This window comes from Dromiciops gliroides, chromosome 1 (assembly GCF_019393635.1).
Source record: "Dromiciops gliroides isolate mDroGli1 chromosome 1, mDroGli1.pri, whole genome shotgun sequence".
Classification (NCBI taxonomy): domain Eukaryota; kingdom Metazoa; phylum Chordata; class Mammalia; order Microbiotheria; family Microbiotheriidae; genus Dromiciops; species Dromiciops gliroides.
Genome location: NC_057861.1, coordinates 109,475,559 through 109,494,721, shown reverse-complemented (window position 1 = coordinate 109,494,721; position 19,163 = coordinate 109,475,559). Strand labels below are relative to the sequence as shown.

At 39.1% G+C, this 19,163-nt stretch overlaps 1 protein-coding gene and 2 pseudogenes across 1 annotated transcript; all 3 read right to left on the bottom strand.

Moving 5' to 3' along the window:
• Positions 1-12,274: 12,274 nt before the first annotated feature.
• On the bottom strand, positions 12,275-14,546 carry LOC122746292 (pre-mRNA-processing factor 17-like). Its single transcript, XM_043991790.1, has 2 exons — positions 14,528-14,546; positions 12,275-14,025 (listed from the first exon to the last, which is right to left on the bottom strand). Exons 1-2 carry the CDS (start codon positions 14,544-14,546, stop codon positions 12,275-12,277), a joined length of 1,770 nt encoding a protein of 589 aa, XP_043847725.1.
• Positions 14,547-14,582: 36 nt separating this feature from the next.
• On the bottom strand, positions 14,583-15,715 carry LOC122736781 (annotated as a pseudogene).
• A 335-nt stretch (positions 15,716-16,050) lies between these two features.
• On the bottom strand, positions 16,051-16,733 carry LOC122737265 (annotated as a pseudogene).
• Positions 16,734-19,163: the final 2,430 nt, after the last annotated feature.

Below are 19,163 nucleotides of genomic sequence, written 5' to 3'. Positions count from 1 at the left end.
AAGATGAGATTATTTATAAGGTCTTTTCCCTCTCTTATATTCTATAAATATACTTACCCTCTAGATTCTAGACTTTTACCCACCCACCCTCTTGAGATTTGGTTGTTCCTTGCCCTGTGTTCTGACTTATTTCTTTGGTGTCTTAGGGCAAAGATCTTTAAACTGTGGGTTGCAACCCCATATAGAGTTTATGCTTCCTTCCAGACCTAAATCTATGAACCGATGAGCTTGGTCACATCCATACAACACCAGATTTCCCAAGAACTCATAAAGAATGGAAAACACTTGAAGAAAATACTCAGAGCTTGGAGGACCATGCAACAGTGCTAATACTAGCTAGCTCATGATTTCTGTAGTGCCTTGAGATTAAGGGAATTGTGCTGAACTTGGTGGCAGAAAGACCTGAATGTGAATCCTGATTCAAGTACTGACTAGCTGAATGGCTCTGAGCAAGTTCATGTAACCCTTCTCAGCCTCTGTTTCCTCATCTGTAAATTGTAGATAAGAATAGCCTTTATGTCACAGGGTTGTTGGGAAAAATCAAATAGTATAATACATGTAAAGTATGGATACTATATACAAAGATTCACAAACCTAAAAGTGCTATATAAATGTTAGCTATGTTGTTACTAGACCCTTTGGGGGAGGAAATAAGTATTCATTAAACACCTACTATATGCCAGGCACTGAGATAATCATTTGACAAATATTATCTTATTTGATCTTCCCAACAACCCTGGGAGGTAAATGCTATCAATATCCACATTTTACAGCTGAGGAAACTGAGGCAGACAAATATTAAGTGACTGACCCTGAGTCACAGCTAGTAAATCTCTGAAGTCAAATTTGAACTCAGGTATTCCTGATTCCAGTCCCAGTGCTCTGTCTATTGTACCACTTATACCACTCTTTCCATGGGTAACAAGCAATCTAGCCCCTGCCTTGCTTTGACCTCCTGATTTCCAGACTTTTGGTCAAATTTCTCCAGCAACTGAGAAAAACAAAATTTACTGAGCTTGGACCTTGATCCATATGCCAGTCCCACCCTTACTTGTATGCACAAGAGGACCACTGTCCTCTCCTAACCATCTTGGCCTCTCTACTCAGGCCCCAGAGACATAGAGTCAGTGAGGCAAAGCCCTTAGCATTGATATCATGAAATTTTCCTGTAAGTTACAACTCATTTCCAACATATGCTCCATCTTAATCAAAACTTCTAGCCCTAAAGGGAACTCATTAACCAGAGACCTTTTCTTTCATCTTTATAAAATTGTTCATCACTGAAAGCAGACTCATGTTGGGTGAAGTGTGAAGTTGATTTGTGGAATTCTCAAGATCAGAAACTGTGAAGCATCATAAAACTATAGCTTTAGTGATAGAAGGACCCTTAGAAACCATAATGTCCAAGCTCATCATTTTGTAGTTATAGAAACTGTGGAACAGAGAGATTAAGTAACTTTCCTGAAGTCACATAGCTAGTAAAATATCTGAGGCAGTATTTGAACTCATGTTCCTGATTCCAGTGCCCTAACTATTCCTATGTAACAATCTTGTTTAAGTTCCAAATTTGGGACAAAATGGAGGGTTTTTTCTGACCATATATAATGAACCCTAAACTTAACCCCAGCTCCAGGATAAAGAGTAAGTAGAGAGCATATTCAAGTAGAGATCACTCAGTTGTCATGTGACCCTGAACACATGGTCCTGCTATTTCTTCTTTCTCTAGGATGTTCCTTCTATGCTGATCAAGAGGTGAATGAGTACCGGAGATGGAGTACATGGGCCAAAACCTTGCAAGCTTGAATGGATTAGAAGAACCAGAACCAAGAGCCAGAACCAAGCAGCAATCTGCTTGACTCAGCTCAGGAGTGAATTAACCCAGCAACTTGTATCCTACATGCAAAGGATTGCTCTGCCACATCCAAAAGTGAACTTGATTGGGTGGTGGGAGCATATTTTGTAACCGCCTCCCCAGGGACCAAATGAGAGTATAAAAGAGAGAGTGAATTCTCACTTTGTGTGGCTTTTGTTACTGTAACATCTCAGTAAATATCCTTTTGCAAAGGCTATGATAATAACAACAACAATAATTTTACTTTGTGTGCTCATAGCTCCTCCTATTTATTCAAGTGAAATCATGTATAAGAAACACAAAGGTGGCACAGTAGATAAAGCACTACCCCTGGATTCAGGAGGACCTGAGTTCAAATCCAGACTCACACACTTGACACTTACTAGCTGTGTGACCCTGGGCAAGTCACTTAACCCTCATTGCCCTGGAAAGAAAGAAAGAAAGAAAGAAAGAAAGAAAGAAAGAAAGAAAGAAAGAAAGAAAGAAAGAAAGAAAGAAAGAAAGAAAGAAAGAAAGAAAGAAAGAAAAACACAGAGGACAGCCTTGATGGGGATATGTCATAACAAGGAACCCTGGATTGGAGGAAGGGGATGGAGAACAGTAAGAGCATTGGAAGAAGCAACCATACCCTTTTGCCTTGGTAAGAAAAGAAGGGGGTGATTCAGGAAAAGGAAAAAGCTAGATTTGGTGTCAGGAACCATAGGTTGGAATTCCTGCTCTACTATTTACCATTATCTGACTCTGGAAATTTCATTTCCACTATTTAGACTTCAATTTTCTTATCTGTGAAATGAGGCGTTTGGGCTAGATCATCTCAGTGGTGTCCTGGCAAATGTTTAATGGGTAAGGGAGAAGAAATGTATCCAGAACATACTTTTTTTGGGGGGTGAGGCAATTGGGGTTAAGTGACTTGCCCAGGGTCACATAGCTTGTAAGTGTCAAGTGTCTGAAGTTTGATTTGAACTCAGGTCCTCCTGAATCCAGGGCTGGTGCTCTATGCACTGTACCACCTAGGTGCCCCCAGAACATACTTTTAGGTTTAAATTGCATTGTGAACATTTTATTCCTTGCCTTTTAAGTCTAGACAATCAATAAAACAATAATGCAAGTCTTGATCTGTAGCAATTGTTGAATTCCAAGGTGAAAATGAAAATTTAACAATTAGCTCCAGTTTCAGCTGGCTCCAGTACACCCTTATGTGAACTCTAGGATCCCTTCTAACTCTAGATTCATGGAATCCTGGGTCACAAGCATTTTCTTGCCCTGCCTAGATCCACCTCAGTAGTTTCCTGAATAACTGCCTGTCTTCGAGTCCCAAGACAATCTTCCAATTGACCATCAGGATAGGACATACATATTAGTGCTAGAAGAAATGCTGGAGATCAAAGGGATCAAACACAGGCCCCCTGTGGCCCACAGGATTTCTGAGGCCTGAACTGTATTAAAATGTAGCTCCTATGTGATTTACATGTGTGGATGTATTAATGAACAAAAGAGAAATATATAAGCACATGTGGTTTTCTAAGGCAATATGTGGCCTTCAAGGATCCTTATGTATGGTTTAGTGAGTGGGCCCTCTTTCTGTTTGAGTTGGGCAGCACTGCTCTAAGACATCTCTCTCTTTGTTGATGGAAAACCCTTAGACTCAAGAGATGGGGAAAAACTTGCCCAAAGTCACACATATATTCCATGGTAATGCCAAGATTAAAATCTGAACCTTCTGAACATTAGTCCTAGTGCTATTACATCAGTTTTGTTTTGTTTTGTTTTGTTTTGTTTTGTTTTGTTTTGGGTGAGGCAATTGGGGTTAAGTGACTTGCCCAGGGTCACACAGCTAGTAAGTGTTAAGTGTCTGAAGTCGGATCTGAACTCAGGTCCTCCTGACTCCAGGGCCAGTGCTCTATCCACTGCGCCACCTAGCTGCCCCATATATCCGTTTTTAAACTTGCATTTAATCTACCTTTTCCCAAATATTTTGCACTAATTTGAAAAATTCAGAGCAACAATAGAGTATAATACTGCTATTTTAATTAGGGTCTTTCTCTTCCTTCTCACCCAATTCCCCAAAGACTCCAAGTCAGGTAACTCCCCTACTCAGGATGCTTTGATGGCTCCCCATTGCCATGAGAGAAAAAAATCAGTTCCTCTGTTTGGCGTTTAAAACTCTTTACAATTTAGCTCCACTTTTCTTTTTAAGACTGATTTGATATTATTCCCCCTCTTCCTCTACCATCCAGTCAAATTGGTTTGTATGATTTTCCCCATAAACAGCATTCCACCTCTGGTCTTTGTATAGACTGTCCTCTAAGCCTACAATGTTTTCTCTCCTTGCCTCTATCTCTTGGAACCTCTAACTCACTCACAGACTCAGCAGAAGTACAATGCCCTGCCTGATGCTCTCGGTCACCAGTGCTCTCTCTCCACCATGAAACTGCCTTTTATTTACTTGTACATAGATTCCCCCAGTACAAAGCTCCTTAAGGGAAGATACTGTTTTGTTTCTATCTCTCTCCCCAGTGGCTAGCACAGTGCATTCAGTGCCCGTAGGAGGTTCTTAAAACTCTTAGTGCATGCAATCAGATTGTCAGAATTTGTAAATGAGTCCTTTTTACTAAACTCCACCAAAGGCAGACCCCCTGGGATCTAGGGATGGCAAGCAAGAATCGGGGAATGAGAAGTAGAGAAAAGTTCAGGTGAGGACTAGAGAAATCCAAAGGCCAGTGAACAAGCAGAGGAGGGGATAGGAGAGCAGGGCAGGGTCAGCACTCAGGGGTGTTATGACTCTGACATCACCTTGGAGGGCTGTGGAACGGAGGATTCTCTGTGAACTGATAGGTCACAGGGCCAATTGTCAATAAGCTAGAGTTTTATTCTAAGCACTCAGGGCTCATATATCTTAGCATATATATCATACCCCTGGGGTAGGGAATGAAGAGTCTCTTTATGCGGCCCTTGATCATGACTTCTAGCACTAGACTACTTTGAGAAACCAATACAAGGCAGTGAGGGCGGAGACCTAGCTATCCAGGTTGTCTGCTTCCCGTGGCAGCTGAAGAGGGTGGGTGAGAAGCTCATATAAGAGGAAGCAGTGGATGCAGTGTGAAGAGCTCTCATCTATTATACCATACATAATGTATAAGTAAATGCTAAGTTACCTAGCACAAACTGGAAGTAATAACAATAATGCTGATAATAGTGCACATCTGTCAGGAGTTAGGTGGCACAATAGATAGAGAGCTGCGCCTGGGGTCTGGAGGACCTGAGTTCAAATCTGACCTCAGACACTTAGGAGTTGTGGGACCCTGGGCAAGTCACTTAACCTCTGTTTGACTCAGGTTAAATGGGGATAACAATAGCACCTACCTGCTGGGTTGTTGTGAGGATCAGATGAGATAATAACTGTAAAGCCCTTAGCACAGTGCCTGGCACATAGTAAGTGATATAGAAATATTATCCATCATCGTTATTACCATTATGGAGGTTTCTGGCATCTGGCAGGGAGCTGAACTAGACAAGGTCTATGGTCCCTTCAAACAACACAAATCTTTGCTTCATTGGCAATAAGGATGGGGACAGGGAATAGGCATTTATTAAACATAATTTATATGCCAGCCACTATGCTAAGCACATGACAAATATTATTTTACGTGACCTTTGCAACAACCCTGAGAGACAGGTGCTATTATTAACCCCATTTTACAGTTGAGGAAACTGAGGCAAGCAGAGGTTAAGTGACTTGCCCAGGGTCACACAGCTAGAAAGTATGTGAGGCTGGATTTGAACTCTGGTCTTCTTGACTCTACGCACAGCATTCTAACTGCTGTGCCACCTAGCAGCCTCAAGTAATAACAGTTTAAGTTCAGAAAGCTCTGTACTGTCATCAGGACTTAAAGTTAACAGAAACTCTTCCACCAGTTTTAGTCATGATCAAGAAGGGAAGAGATTTCTCTACTTGGAAAAAAATCTTTCCTAGAGTCTCATATAAGGTAGACCAGCCCTTTACTCCGTGACTGTCTGAGAGACAGTCTGGAATATCAGTGTTGGGGGCATATTCTCTATATCATCTAGGTTTCCGCAAAAAGTGGGCTCCAACTTAGGCAGTTACTATAAAGCATTTGGCCCTACCAAGCTATGGCTGGGCTGAGTCAAACGATCCCTCTGCAGGGTCACAAAGGTGGCCTCCTTGGTGCAGCTCATGCCAGCAAGAACTATAGCTCCTGAAAGTCTGGTTCTTGTTAATTAACCTTTTGAAGTTCACAAGGTGGAAGACATCTCCAATATTCCTTCATCTAAAAGGAGGAAAAAAGACAAAGACCCAAAAAAAAGAAAAAAGAAAAAACAAACAAAGGCCTGTCTTCACAAAATATGTATCCATAGCAGGTGGGGAAGGCCCAAAGCCTTTCCCAACCCAGAGGCTTACATCATGTCTCTTTTACTCAAACACAAACAGGGAGGACTTTTGAATGCATGCATTCTCAACACCAGCTCAGCAGCCATTTGCAAAGGACCCTCATCTTCACATGGTAAGGGGACCAGAAAGGACTAAGAAAGGATACCTTCACATGTTCTGAATTAAGGAGCAAGACTCTTCCATTTTGCACCATTATGGTTTCCTGGAAGCAGGCTTCCCCAGTGGCTGGAGGCATCAGGAAAAATACCCTTCCGTGCTGTTCAGAGGATAGAGCTTCATTGGCTAGGCCCCCAATAGAGTAGGAAGGGCACTGGATTAGAAATGAACAGACCCAGAGTTGATACAAAGGCTATGCTACTTACTACCTGGGTGACCTTGGGCAAATGTCTTCCATGGGTCTCGATTTCAAAGAGATATAGGAATGTAGATTTTAAGCTGGAAGGGACTTTAGAGACTATCCAGTCCAACCCCCTCATTTTAGTGAGTGGAAACTGAAGCTTGAATAAGTCAAATGACTTGCCCAGAGTCACCCATCTGATGAGTGTCTGAGGCAGGATTGGAACCCAGATCTTCCTGGCTCCAAGTCCAGAACCGTCTCCACTCCTCCAGCCTACCTCCTGACCTGTAAAACAAAGAATAGATGCAACTAGATGACCTCTGACATCTCTTCTCACATTCCCAATGGGACCTGATTTGACCACCTGGATTGTCAGTTTCCTTTCTTGAAGCAGCAGTAACTAGGGGTCTGACAGCTTTTGAAACGTCTTGCTTTTTTCTTTTCTTTTTTTTTCTTTTGAAGGTCACAAGTTGGGAGACATCTTCAATGCTCCTTCATCAAAAAAGCAGGAAAAAAGAAAACAACACAGATGCAAAAACAAAAACAAAATTAAACAAAACAAAACAAAAAATCAGAGGCAGTTTTAGATGGTGCAATGGACAGAGAGACCTAGGCCTAGACTCAAGAAGACCTGAGTTCAGATATGGCCCCAGACACTTAATAGCTACATGACCCTAGACAAGTCACCTAGCTTCTATTTGCTTCAGTCTTCAACTGTTAAAATGGGGAATAATAGCACCTACTTTGAAGGGTGGCTGTGAGATAATATTTGTAAAATGATTCTTATAATGTGTCACACATAGTAGGCCCTCAAAAATACTTAATCCCTCCTTCCTATTTCTTCCCCCAAGGCAAAGATCCTCTGACTTCTATAAAGAGAAACTCAAGTATTAAAAAGGAACTATAAATGGTGCTTTTACACAAAAGATAGATAGATAGATAGATGATAGATAGATGATGGATAGATAAAAATACACATATGTCTATATAGCTATTATATGTATATATACACATCTATATCTAACTATATGAATTTTGTTGTTTTGTAGCTGTTTAGTTGTTTTTAGTCATATTTTAATCTTTGTGACCCCACTTGAGGTTTTCTTGGCAGAGATAATGAAATAGTTGGCCACTTCCTTCTTCAGCTCATTTTATAGATGAAGAAATGTGTGTGTGTAGAAATAGAAATAGATATGCATATATGCCTATATATAAATATATGTGTGTGTACACATACATATTTACATACATATGTATGTGCATTCCAGGGGAAAATATCAAAAAGGTCCTACAAATCACAAGCAAGAAATAAGAAGAAAAATATCTGGGTTAAGAAGGAACCAAGATGAATGTTAAAAAGTAGAGTAATGAAAGAAAAATCTTTTTCTCATAGTTGTCTTCCTTTTTATTACAACCAAACAAATGCCAAGAAAGCATTTGAGAGGAAAACAGGAAAATAAAAGGGAAATTGAGGTCAGACTCACATTCTATAGGATTTGTTTCTTTTTTTCTTTTATTTATTTTTTGGGGGGGCGGGGCAATGAGGGTTAAGTGACTTGCCCAGGGTCACACAGCTGGTGTCAAGTGTCTGAGGCCTGATTTTAACAAAGGTCCTCCTGAATCTAGGCCCACTGCTTTATCCACTGCACCACCTACCTGCCCCCAGGATTCGTTTCTTAAGAGATTCTGTTGAAACCCTTCCTGTTTTATTTGATATTTCATGGTTTGTTCTGTATTCTTTAAACTGATCATCTAGATTTCACATCTGTCCCCACTCTCTCCACTTATACAGTTACCATCTGGCTTATGCCCTCATCACTTCTTACTGGGCTATTAAAAAAGCTTCTTCCCTAATTGGACTCATATTCTAGGTTCTCTCCTCTCCAAGATAGCCTCCAAATGACTTTTTTTTTTTTTTTAGTGAGGCAATTGGGGTTAAGTGACTTGCCCAGGGTCACACAGCTAGTAAGTGTTAAGTGTCTGAGGCCGGATTTGAACTCAGGTCCTCCTAAATCCAGGGCCGGTGTTCTATCCACTGCGCCACCTAGCTGCCCCCTCCAAATGACTTCTAAAATTATCTTCCTAAAGTAAAAGTATGACTGTATCACTCTCCTACACTAGAACCTTCAATAGTTCCCTGTTACTTCTTTTTTTAAAAACGTATTTCTATTTATTTTTTAAACATTTCCCAATTATATGTAAGAATGTTTAAACATTCCTCTTTTAAAATTTTGAGTTCCAAATTCTCTTCTTCCCTACTACTCCCCTAACCCCTTGAAAAGGCAAGCAATATGATATCTATTATACATATAAAGTCATGCAAAAGATACTTCCATATTAGTCACATTGTAAAAGAAAACACATACCACACACAAATCCAAGAAAAATAAATTTTTTAAAGTATACTTCAATCTGTGCTCAGAGTTCACCAATTCTCTCTCTGGAAGTGGATAACTTTTTTTTTTTTTTTGCAGGGCAGTGGGGGTTAAGTAACTTGCCCAAGGTCACACAGCTAGTAAGTGTCAAGTGTCTAAGGCCGGATTTGAACTCAGGAACTCCTGAATCCAGGGCCAGTGCTCTATCCACTGCGCCACCTAGCCGCCCCCGTGGCTAACTTTTTTATCATTAGATCTTTTGGATTTGTATTGGATCATTGTCTTGATCAAGGTAGCTAAGTTTTTCACAGTTGAGCATCATTACACAATTATTGTTAACTGTGTACAATGTTCTCATGCTTCTGCTCAATTCATTCTTGCATCAGTTAATGAGTTTTCTTAGGGTTGTTTTTTTTTTTCTGAAACCATCCTACTCATCATTTCTTATAACAGAATAGTATTCCATAACAAACATATACCACAACTTTTTCAGCCATTCTCCAATTGACGGTCATCTCCTAGATTTCCACTTCTTTGCCACCAGAAAAAAAGAGCTGCTATGAATCTTTCTGTACATATAAATTCCTTTTCTCTTTCTTTTCTCTTTTTGGGATACAGACCTAGTAATGGTATTGCTGGATCAAAAAGTATGCAGGGGGCAACTAGGTGGTGCAGGGGATAGAGCACCGGCCCTGGATTCAGGAGGTCCTAAGTTCAAATTTGACCTCAGACACTTGACACTTACTAGCTGTGTGACCCTGGGCAAGTCACTTAACCCTCATTGCCTCGCCCCCCCCCCCAAAAAAAAGTATGCAAAGTTTTATGGCTCTTTGGGTGTAGTTCCAAATAGTTCTCCAGAATGGTTGGACTAGTTCACAACTCTACCATTAATGTCCCAGTTTTTCCATATCCACTCTAACATTTGTCGTTTTTCTTTTCTGTCACGTTAGCCAATCTAACAGGTGTGAGGTGTTATTTCAAAGTTGTTTTAATGCGCATTTCTCTAATCAATAGTGACTTAGAACATTTTTTCATGTGACTACTGATAACTTTGATTTTTTTCTTCTGAAAACTGCTTGTTCCAATCATTTGACCATTTATCAATTAGAGAATGCCTCTTATTTTTATAAACTTGACTCCATTCCCTATATATTTGAAAATGAGGCCTTTATCAGAGAAAATTGCTATAAAAATTATTTCCCCATTTTCTGTTTTCCTCATAATTTTAGTTTGGTTTATGTAAACCTTTTAATTTCATTTAATCAAAATTATCCATTTTACTTACTATAATCCTCTCTATCACTAGTTTTCTCTTAAATACTTCCTTTATCCATAGGTTTGACGGTACGTTTTTCTTTGCTCTCCTAGTACATTCATGATACTACCATTTATGCCTAACCATTTATTCATTTTGACCTTAACTTGGTAGGATGTTGTGAAATATTGGTTTACACCTAATTTTTTCCAAACTGCTTTCCAGTTTTCCCCAAAACTTTTGTCAAATGTTGAGTTTTTACTCCCAAAGCTTGGATCTTAGGGTTTTTCAAACACTAGATTACTATGATAATTTACTACTATGTATTGTGTACCTAACCTATTCCACTGATCCTCCATTTTATTTCTTAGTCAGTACAAGATTGTCTTCATAATTTCTGCTTTGTAATATAGTTTGAAATCTGGGACTGCTAGGCTACCTTCCTTCACATTTTTAAATTGATTCCTTTGGTATTCTTGACCTTTTTTCCTTCCAGATAAGTTTTGTTATCACCTTTCTCTAGCTTTATATAAAATAATTCCTTGGTAGTTTGATTGATATGGCACTGAATAAGTAAATAAACAGGTAGAATTGTCATTTTTATTATATTGACTTGGTCTAATCATGAGAAATTAATATTTTTCCAATTATTCATACCCGTATTTGTGTAAAAAAGTGTTTCATAATTGTGTTCATATAATCCTTAGGTTTGTCTTGGCAAGTAGACTCCCAAGTATTTTATATTGTCTGCAGTTATTTTAAAATGGAATTTTTCTTTCTATCCCTTCTTGCTGGGTTTTATTGGTAATACATAGAAATGCTGATGATTTGTGTGGGTTTATTTTATATCATACAACTTTATTAAAGTTGCTCATTGGTTCAATTAGTTTTTTAGTTGATCCTCTGGGTTTCTCTAAGTATACAATTGTATCATCTGTAAAGAGTTATAGTTTTGTTTCCTCATTACCTATTTTATTTCTCTAATTTCTTTATCTTTTCTTATTGCAGTACAATATTGAATGATAGTAGTGATAATGGAAATCTCTGATTCACCCTTGATCATATTTGGAAGGCTTTAAGTTTATCCCCATCACAGATAATAATTTTAGATAGATACTACTCATAATTTTAAGAAAGGCTCTATTGATTCTATACTAGTATTTTTAATAGGAATGGGTGTTGTACTTGGTCAAAAGTTTTTTATGTATCTGTTGACATAATATGATTTTTGTTGTTCTTGATACAATCAATTATGCAGATAGTTCCCCCAATATTGAACTATCCATATATTCTCACTATGTCTTACCTGGTTGTAGTATATGATCTTTTTGACATATTATTGCAATTGCCTTCCTAGTATTTTATTTTTAAAATTTTTGCATTGATATTCATTAAGGACGTTCATCTATAATTTTCTTTCACTGTTTTTGTTTTTTCTGTTTAGGTATCAAAACTAGATTTGTGTAATAAAAGGAATTTGAAAGAACTTCTTCTTTACCAATTTTTTCCCACATAGTTTATGTAGTATTGGGACTAATTGTTCCTTAAATGTTTTGTAGAATTCATTTGTAAATCTATCTGATCCTGGGGATTCTTTCTTAGGGAGCTCATTGATGGCTTATTCAATTTCTTTTTCTAAGATAGAATTATTTAAGGATTTTATTTCCTCTTCTGTTAATCTGGGAAATTCATATTTTTATAAATATTCATCTATTTCACTTAGATTGACAGTTTTACTTGCATATAATTGGGCAAAATAACTCCTAATAATTGTTTTAATTTTCCCTTCATTTGGTTGTGAATTCGCTCCTTTTATTTTTGATACTTTTATTTTGGTTTTCTTCTTTAAAAATCAAATTAAGCAGTGGTTTCTATTTTATCATTCTAGGGTTTTTTTTTTACAAAGCAAATTATATATTTTTCTGAGTTATAAGTCTGTGTAAAGAACACATCTGTGAAACAGAAATTGTCACCCAAAACAATTTAATAATCAAGTAAATTTAATATATCATCAAATTGAAAAGACCCTAATATAGTTTGAGGGTTAATCCCATAATTTAATAAGACCATCCCATCCACAAGTTATAACCTTAGATGTTTCATGTGGGTGCCACACAGCACCTATGCATACCTTATCATGAGCTTTAAATCGACTGTAGAGTTTTGTAGTCTTCCAGTCCCAAATGTTTAATTTTCCATTTCCATCTCCTGATATCACGTAGCTCATATCTGGGGAAAAGTCCACCTGACAAGCATATCCTGCCACCATGTGCCCTTTAAATATTTTTTTCTTATTCAATTTGAATCGGTTCTGTGCTCCAAAAATTAAAATTTGATTGTCCATGGACTGACATGCCAGCCACTTCCCATTTGGAGACAAAGTAACTGCAGGCATTGAATGCATACTGGGTTCTGCTATGTATTTGAAATCTACAGGAATGTCCCACTCCCAAACTCGAAGGCTCTTGTCATCAGAAGTGCTCACAAACCGCCTGTTCTCATCCACAAACACAATGGTGTTGACTGCTCCCAGATGCCTGTCATATTCTTGTACGATCTCTCCACTTCTGATGTCCCATTGTACAATCTTCTTATCTGACATACCAGCCACAAAAAGATTCTGTTTATCTTCATCAGGATTGAACTTGACGCAATAAGGAACTTTCCGGTTTGTAAACCTTGCTATACACTGACCTGTCTCAGTGTCCCAGAGCTTAAGATATCTGTCATATGCTGCACTGAGGAACTGAGTTCCTACACCATTAAAGCAGATATCTCTAACGGCTTTACTGTGACCAACAAATGTTCTTAAACAGCGCCGATCTCCATAAACTTCCCATAGCTTAATTTTGCAGTCCATGGAACAAGAGAGCAACAAATGGCCAGAAAGAGGAAACAGCCTGACTGCACTGACACCCTTTGTATGTCCAGACCAAACGTGAATCTGGTTTTTGGGAAGATAACATTTCTCAGGTGGTCCTGTAGAACGGAGATTAACACCGATGTCTTGAGGAACATGAAGATAAGACCTGCCTTGATAGTCATACATTTCTTTGACATGTAAAACGGTCTTTTCTTCCCCAGGTTTGTCATCCTCATGTTTGCCTTTCTTTTGCCTCTTGGCTGTGATTTCATCTAATTCTTTCTGTTCTTCTTCTGAAGGTTTAGCCACTTCTTTTTCATCTACATATTTGGCCCAAGGGCCTAAGAAACCGTCAATATTTGATGCATCATTTTCTTGGAACTTCTTTCTCTTTTCCGTTTTTTTCTGTCCAGTTTCAAACACAGTTAAGCCTTGATATTTCTCAGCTTCTTCTAGAGACCCAATATATTTGGTAGACACTTGATGATTATCTAATGAGGGGTCCAATGCATAGCCATAGGTTGCATAAGTTTGCCTCTGCAGTTCAAACGTGAAATCATTGATATGAGTTGGTTCAGCATATCCAGAAAGCATATTCCTAGGGGCAGCTATCTGTTGAGTCCTGAAGGGATTTTCTGGTCCAAACTCAGGAGCAAACATGGTCTCATAGGAAGGATTGTACTGGACTTCCTTAATGGCAGGATCAAAGTGCACTCTGGTCTCCACATCTTCCTTCACTGCCACCTCCGGCGCGGCGTCCACTGTCCCCATCAGAGAGAGCTTGGCGGAAGGCGCCTTTGTCAGGTGGATAACGGAGTCGGCGACGGGCACGGAGCAGCGGCCGCTCTCGTTGTCGCAGTCGGAGTTGGACCCCGAGCACCAGCCGTAGGAAGCCGCCAGAGCGGCTGCAGCTCCGACTCTCCCCGGGGGAGCTTAGGTTTAGGTGGAAGAAAGAGTCGCCTAAAGAAATTCCTACCCAAAGATCCTTTCCTTCTTCCTAATGGACTGAAGAGGATTTTTAAAAGTGAATTGACTTTACACCTTACACACACACACACACACACACACACACACACACACACACAGATTGACTTGACTTTACACCTTACACACTGATTGGCTTGACTTTACACCTTACACACTGATTGGCTTGACTTTACACCTTACACACTGATTGGCTTGACTTTACACCTTACACACTGATTGGTTTGACTTTACACCTTACACACTGATTGGCTTGACTTTACACCTTACACACTGATTGGTTTGACTTTACACCTTACACACTGATTGGCTTGACTTTACACCTTACACACTGATTGGTTTGACTTTACACCTTACACACTGATTGGCTTGACTTTACACTTTACAGGATGATTAACTTTTCTGGGTGAGATATCAGCTGCTTGGGGACAAAGGAGGATGGGGACAGACTGCTCTTCTGAAGGTCCATGATACCTAGAGGAAGTAAGGATCCCAGCTTGGGGCTCTAACTCTTCTTGGCTTCCATGATCTGCTGGACATAATTGACAACATTGCCGTGGAGCTGGGGTGTGGTGGTAGAAAACCTCTCTTTGACTAGGGAATGGGCTGCCTCACAGCCTCTCATCACAGCATGGTACAGCAGGAGGGTATACTTCTGTTTTCCCTGACTCTGCAAGAACTCTCACACTTTCTTGAAATCTGCATGGTGGTCATTTTTTATGACGATTTGGCTCCTGCGCAAGTACAGCTCTGCCTTTGGAGCATTTGAGAGCTGGGGATATCTCTCTCATTTCTTTCACACTCCCAGGAGGTAGAGGGGATTTCTGTAAGATCTTCTTCAGGAAGTAGACCAGCTGGTAGGTCTTCCAAGTAGAGATATCTACAGAAGCAGTAGCTCCTACATATAGCTTCTCAGCAGCCCAAAGCTGGGCCAGCTCTTCAGCAGGTCTCATAAGTGAATCACCAGGGGAGAGGTCAGGTAGGTAAGGGAGCCATCCTGGTGTATTCAGCCATCTATCAAATCCAAAGCCTGGTATAGAATCTACTCTTCTTCAGTTCAGGGAAATATTCCAAGTAAATTCCAGAAAATCATCAGCTAAGATGCTTTGGAATTTAAATTCATTGACATAGGACTTGAAGAAATTATCAGACTTGTCCTGGTCTCCTACCAGGTGGGCCAGGTAAGAGACAAAGCAGAACCCTTTCTTATATGGGGTTTCATTGTAAGTATCATCAAGATCAAGACCTGGATCAGTCTTCACTCAGAGTTTGTTCAGTGCGTGGTCCTTTCCAGTGATCTCCATGTGCTGACAAAGGAGCACCCTCCCTGTGGCACCTTCTAGGCAGCACCAAAGAGGATCAAAGAGTCTCCTTTGGGCATACATTCAACCAGAACTCACCCCAGTTGGTATTGGTGACCAGATTCCCAAGCCAACTATGAAAGATCTCATGGATGATAACATCTGCCAAGGAATGGTCCCCAGCCAACAGACAGGGAATCACAAAAGTTAGGCAGGAGTTCTCTATTCCCCCAAAGGGAAAAGATGGTGGCATGAAGAGAAAGTCATATATTCCCTAAACATAAGGTCCAAAAAATGTTTCTCCTCTTACCAAAATTTATTCTATCACACCATTGTACTCTTGTATATACTCTTGTGTAAAGGCACATACAAACCTTGCTTTGTGTAAGTGGAATATTCTGCAGACCTTTATTTATTTATTTGGTCACAGAACACAAACTTGTTTGTTAAGTGATAAATCAATAATGTAGAGGGGTTAAAGCGATTCCTAGATCTAGGGTGCCATTATCAAATAAAGTATTATCGACCAAAAAACAGGTACTTTAGAATTTTAAATGCAGGAAATATATAAGCCATATAAGCATGGGAAGAAAATCCTGACCAAACTAAAGCCAGAATGACCCTTAAAATTTGAATGAGCCCCTTTTAAAGAATTAAGCACATAAAATTGTACTACTTGATATATTTCTCCATGAACGTTTTGTGAAATTCTGATAGAAGGGTATCATTTACAAATCTTTTGTCCTTTTTCAGCTCATCTACTCCTTTGGTGTAGTTCTTAAAGACAGCATCATCATCCCACTTTCTCTTTACTTTGAAGTTGGCCTGAAGCAGAAAGGGACCAGTGTAAGGAGAGGGTTTCCACCGAGGATATTTTCCATCCAAATTCTCTCTTCTTCAGCCTTTTGTTCTTGTTCCTTCCTGGCTTGTTCTGCAGCTCTTTCTTTTTAAAAAATTTTTTCTACTTCTGCCAGTAGAGCTGCAGTGTCATCATCATCACTTTCTTCAAAATCCTCATCTTCATCTGTTAGGGGATGATTTGCATCAAGGTTGGCTGAAGGAATCTGACCTAACCAAAGTTTCTTAGACATGGAAGATGAAGTTGTATGCTCTCTAGTTGGACAATCTCTGTTTTTTTTTTTCTTTTGCAGCAACTCTCTCTCTTCTAGTTCTCACCTGAAATCTCAGTTGCCAAAATCATCAGGAGCATCCTGAGTAGTTTGTTTGTATTTAATCCTTGTGTGAGAAGGTAGATCTCTGCTTGAATATTGCTTTGACAGCTGACTCAAATCACCTTCCCCTTTTCCTCTTCCACCTCTTGCCGGTTCAAATATAGGTCTAACTGCTGTTGTCATCTTCAATATTCAAGAGAGTTAGGGTCCCACAGTCCTCCAATGTTATGCCAGCACCATTACTCTGCCAACTTCCCACAACTCTCTGTTCCAGAACCTGGAGTTATTTTTAATTAAACCAGCTCCAGGTTTTGTTTATCAGCCTTTTTTTTGGTGAGGCAATTGGAGTTAAGTGACTTACCCAGGGTCACACAGCTAGTAAGTGTTAAGTGTCTGAGGCCAGATTTGAACTCAGGTCCTCCTGACTCCAGGGTCAGTGCTCTATCCACTGCACCAACCTAGCTGCCCTACTAGCCCATTTTTTTAAACTTTCAATATTATTCATCTTTCTTTTATTTTTCAGAATTTCCAATCTGGCATTTACTTGGGGGGGGGCGGGGTTTGAATTTGTTCTTTTTCCAGTTTTTGTTTTACTTGCATTACCAATTCATTGATTTGCTCTTTCTCTAATTTATTGACGTACTCATTTAGAGATATACATTTTCCCCTAAGTACAAATTGACTGCAATTTTGAGATGTTGTCTCTTTGTTATCATTCTCTTTAATGAAGTTATTGATGGTTTCTATGATTTGTTGGTTGACCTACTCAATCAATCTTTAGGATTTGATTAGTTTCCAATTTTAAAATTATCTATGCTTCCATAGCCCTTTATTAAATGTATTTTATTGCATTATTGTTTTTAAAGGGTACATTTGATGTCTCTGCTTTTGTTCATTTGTTTGTAAGGTTTTATGTATTAATGTATGGTCAGTTTTTGTGAAAGTGCAATGTACATCTGAGAAAAAAGGTCTTCTTTCTATTTCCATTCAGTTTTCTCCAGTCGTCTATTATATTGAACTTTTCTAAGATTCTATTCATCTCCTTTACTTGGTTTTTATTTATTTTATGGCAAGATTTATCTAGCTCTGAGAGGGGAAAGTTGAGGTCCCTCACTAATATAGTTTTACTATCTATTTCCTTTTGTAATTCATTTAACTTTTCCTTTAAGAATTTGGATGCATTTACTAGCTGTGTGACCCTGGGCAAGTTACTTAACCCCCATTGCCCTGCAAAAAAAAAATAATAATAATAATTTGGATGTTATGCCATTTGTTGCATATATGTTTAGTAATCATATTACTTCATCACCTATGGTGCCCTTGAGCAAGAAAGTAATTTCCCTGCTTATCCCTTTTAATTAGTTCTGGTTTTGCTTCTGCTTGTCTGAGATCATGATTGCTACTCCAACTGTTTTTACTCCAGCCCTTTTTTTAACTCTGTCTCTTTTTAAAGTGTGTTTCTTATAAACAACATATTGCTGTACTCTGGTTTCTAATCCATTCTGCTATTCATTTCTGTTTTATGGGCAACTTTGTCCTATTCAGTTATGATTATTAACTGTAAATTTCATTCCATCTCCACTGAAGAATACCACATGGATCAAGGAGGGCTGGCTAAGGAGGGAAGCTTTGGTCTAGGCAGTCCCACAGATTGCAGATTGTTATGTGCTTTCCAAGAAAAAAGGTAATGCCAATTCAATTATTGTTGCCCAGCAAGAGGTAGAAAGGCACTGGGGGAGGCAGCAGGTAGATGGTGAGATAATCACATAGGCTAGGCCCAGGTGTCCTGGTGAATGAATGAATGTGATGAAGCATTGTCTGGGTTAGCCACATCTAAAGGTTAAGGGGAGGACTGATTCTTTAATTTCCTTCACTGGGGAGGAAATGTTGCCTCATTTGGGTTGTAGCTTCCTGAAAGAAAGCTTTATTATATTGTTAGCACATATCTTTATTTTACTATACCTAAAGCACGGTGGTGTCAAAACATGCTACATATCCAATAAGTATCTATTGGACTGAATTAAATATAGTATTTTTTTAAATCACAGAATCTCAGAGTTGGTACAGTCTTTAAAAGGCAGCTAGTTCAACCTACAACTAAACAGAAATCCCCTCTTCAATGTACTCAGCAAGTTCATTCTTTTGAATCTAAAAAGCTTCTTTCTTAAACACGTATCCATTTTTCCTAGTTCTTCCCTTTGCAGCCAAGAAGAATGCATGTAATCAATTTTCCACAATGATAGCACATCTAATAGTTCAATACAGCTATCATACCTCCCCTAAATCTCCTTTTCCCCAGGCTAAAAAGCCCATTCTTTCTGTTGCTCTTTATATGGAAGGTTTTGGGTTATTGATTTCATTTTTTAAACTTCAGATAGGATCATAGGTTTAGAACTAGAAAGGACCTTAAAAACCATCCAGTCTAACCCCCTTATTTGACAAATGAAGGAACTAAGGATTAGATAAATTAAGTGACTTGCCTGGATCACCCAGCTGGTCAGTGTCAGAAGCTGGATTTGAACCTAAGCCTTCCTCCCTCTAAGGTCAGCCCTCCAGCGCCTCTCATCATCCTAGCCAACCTCCTCTTCTCAATGCTCTTGCTCCAGCTTCTCA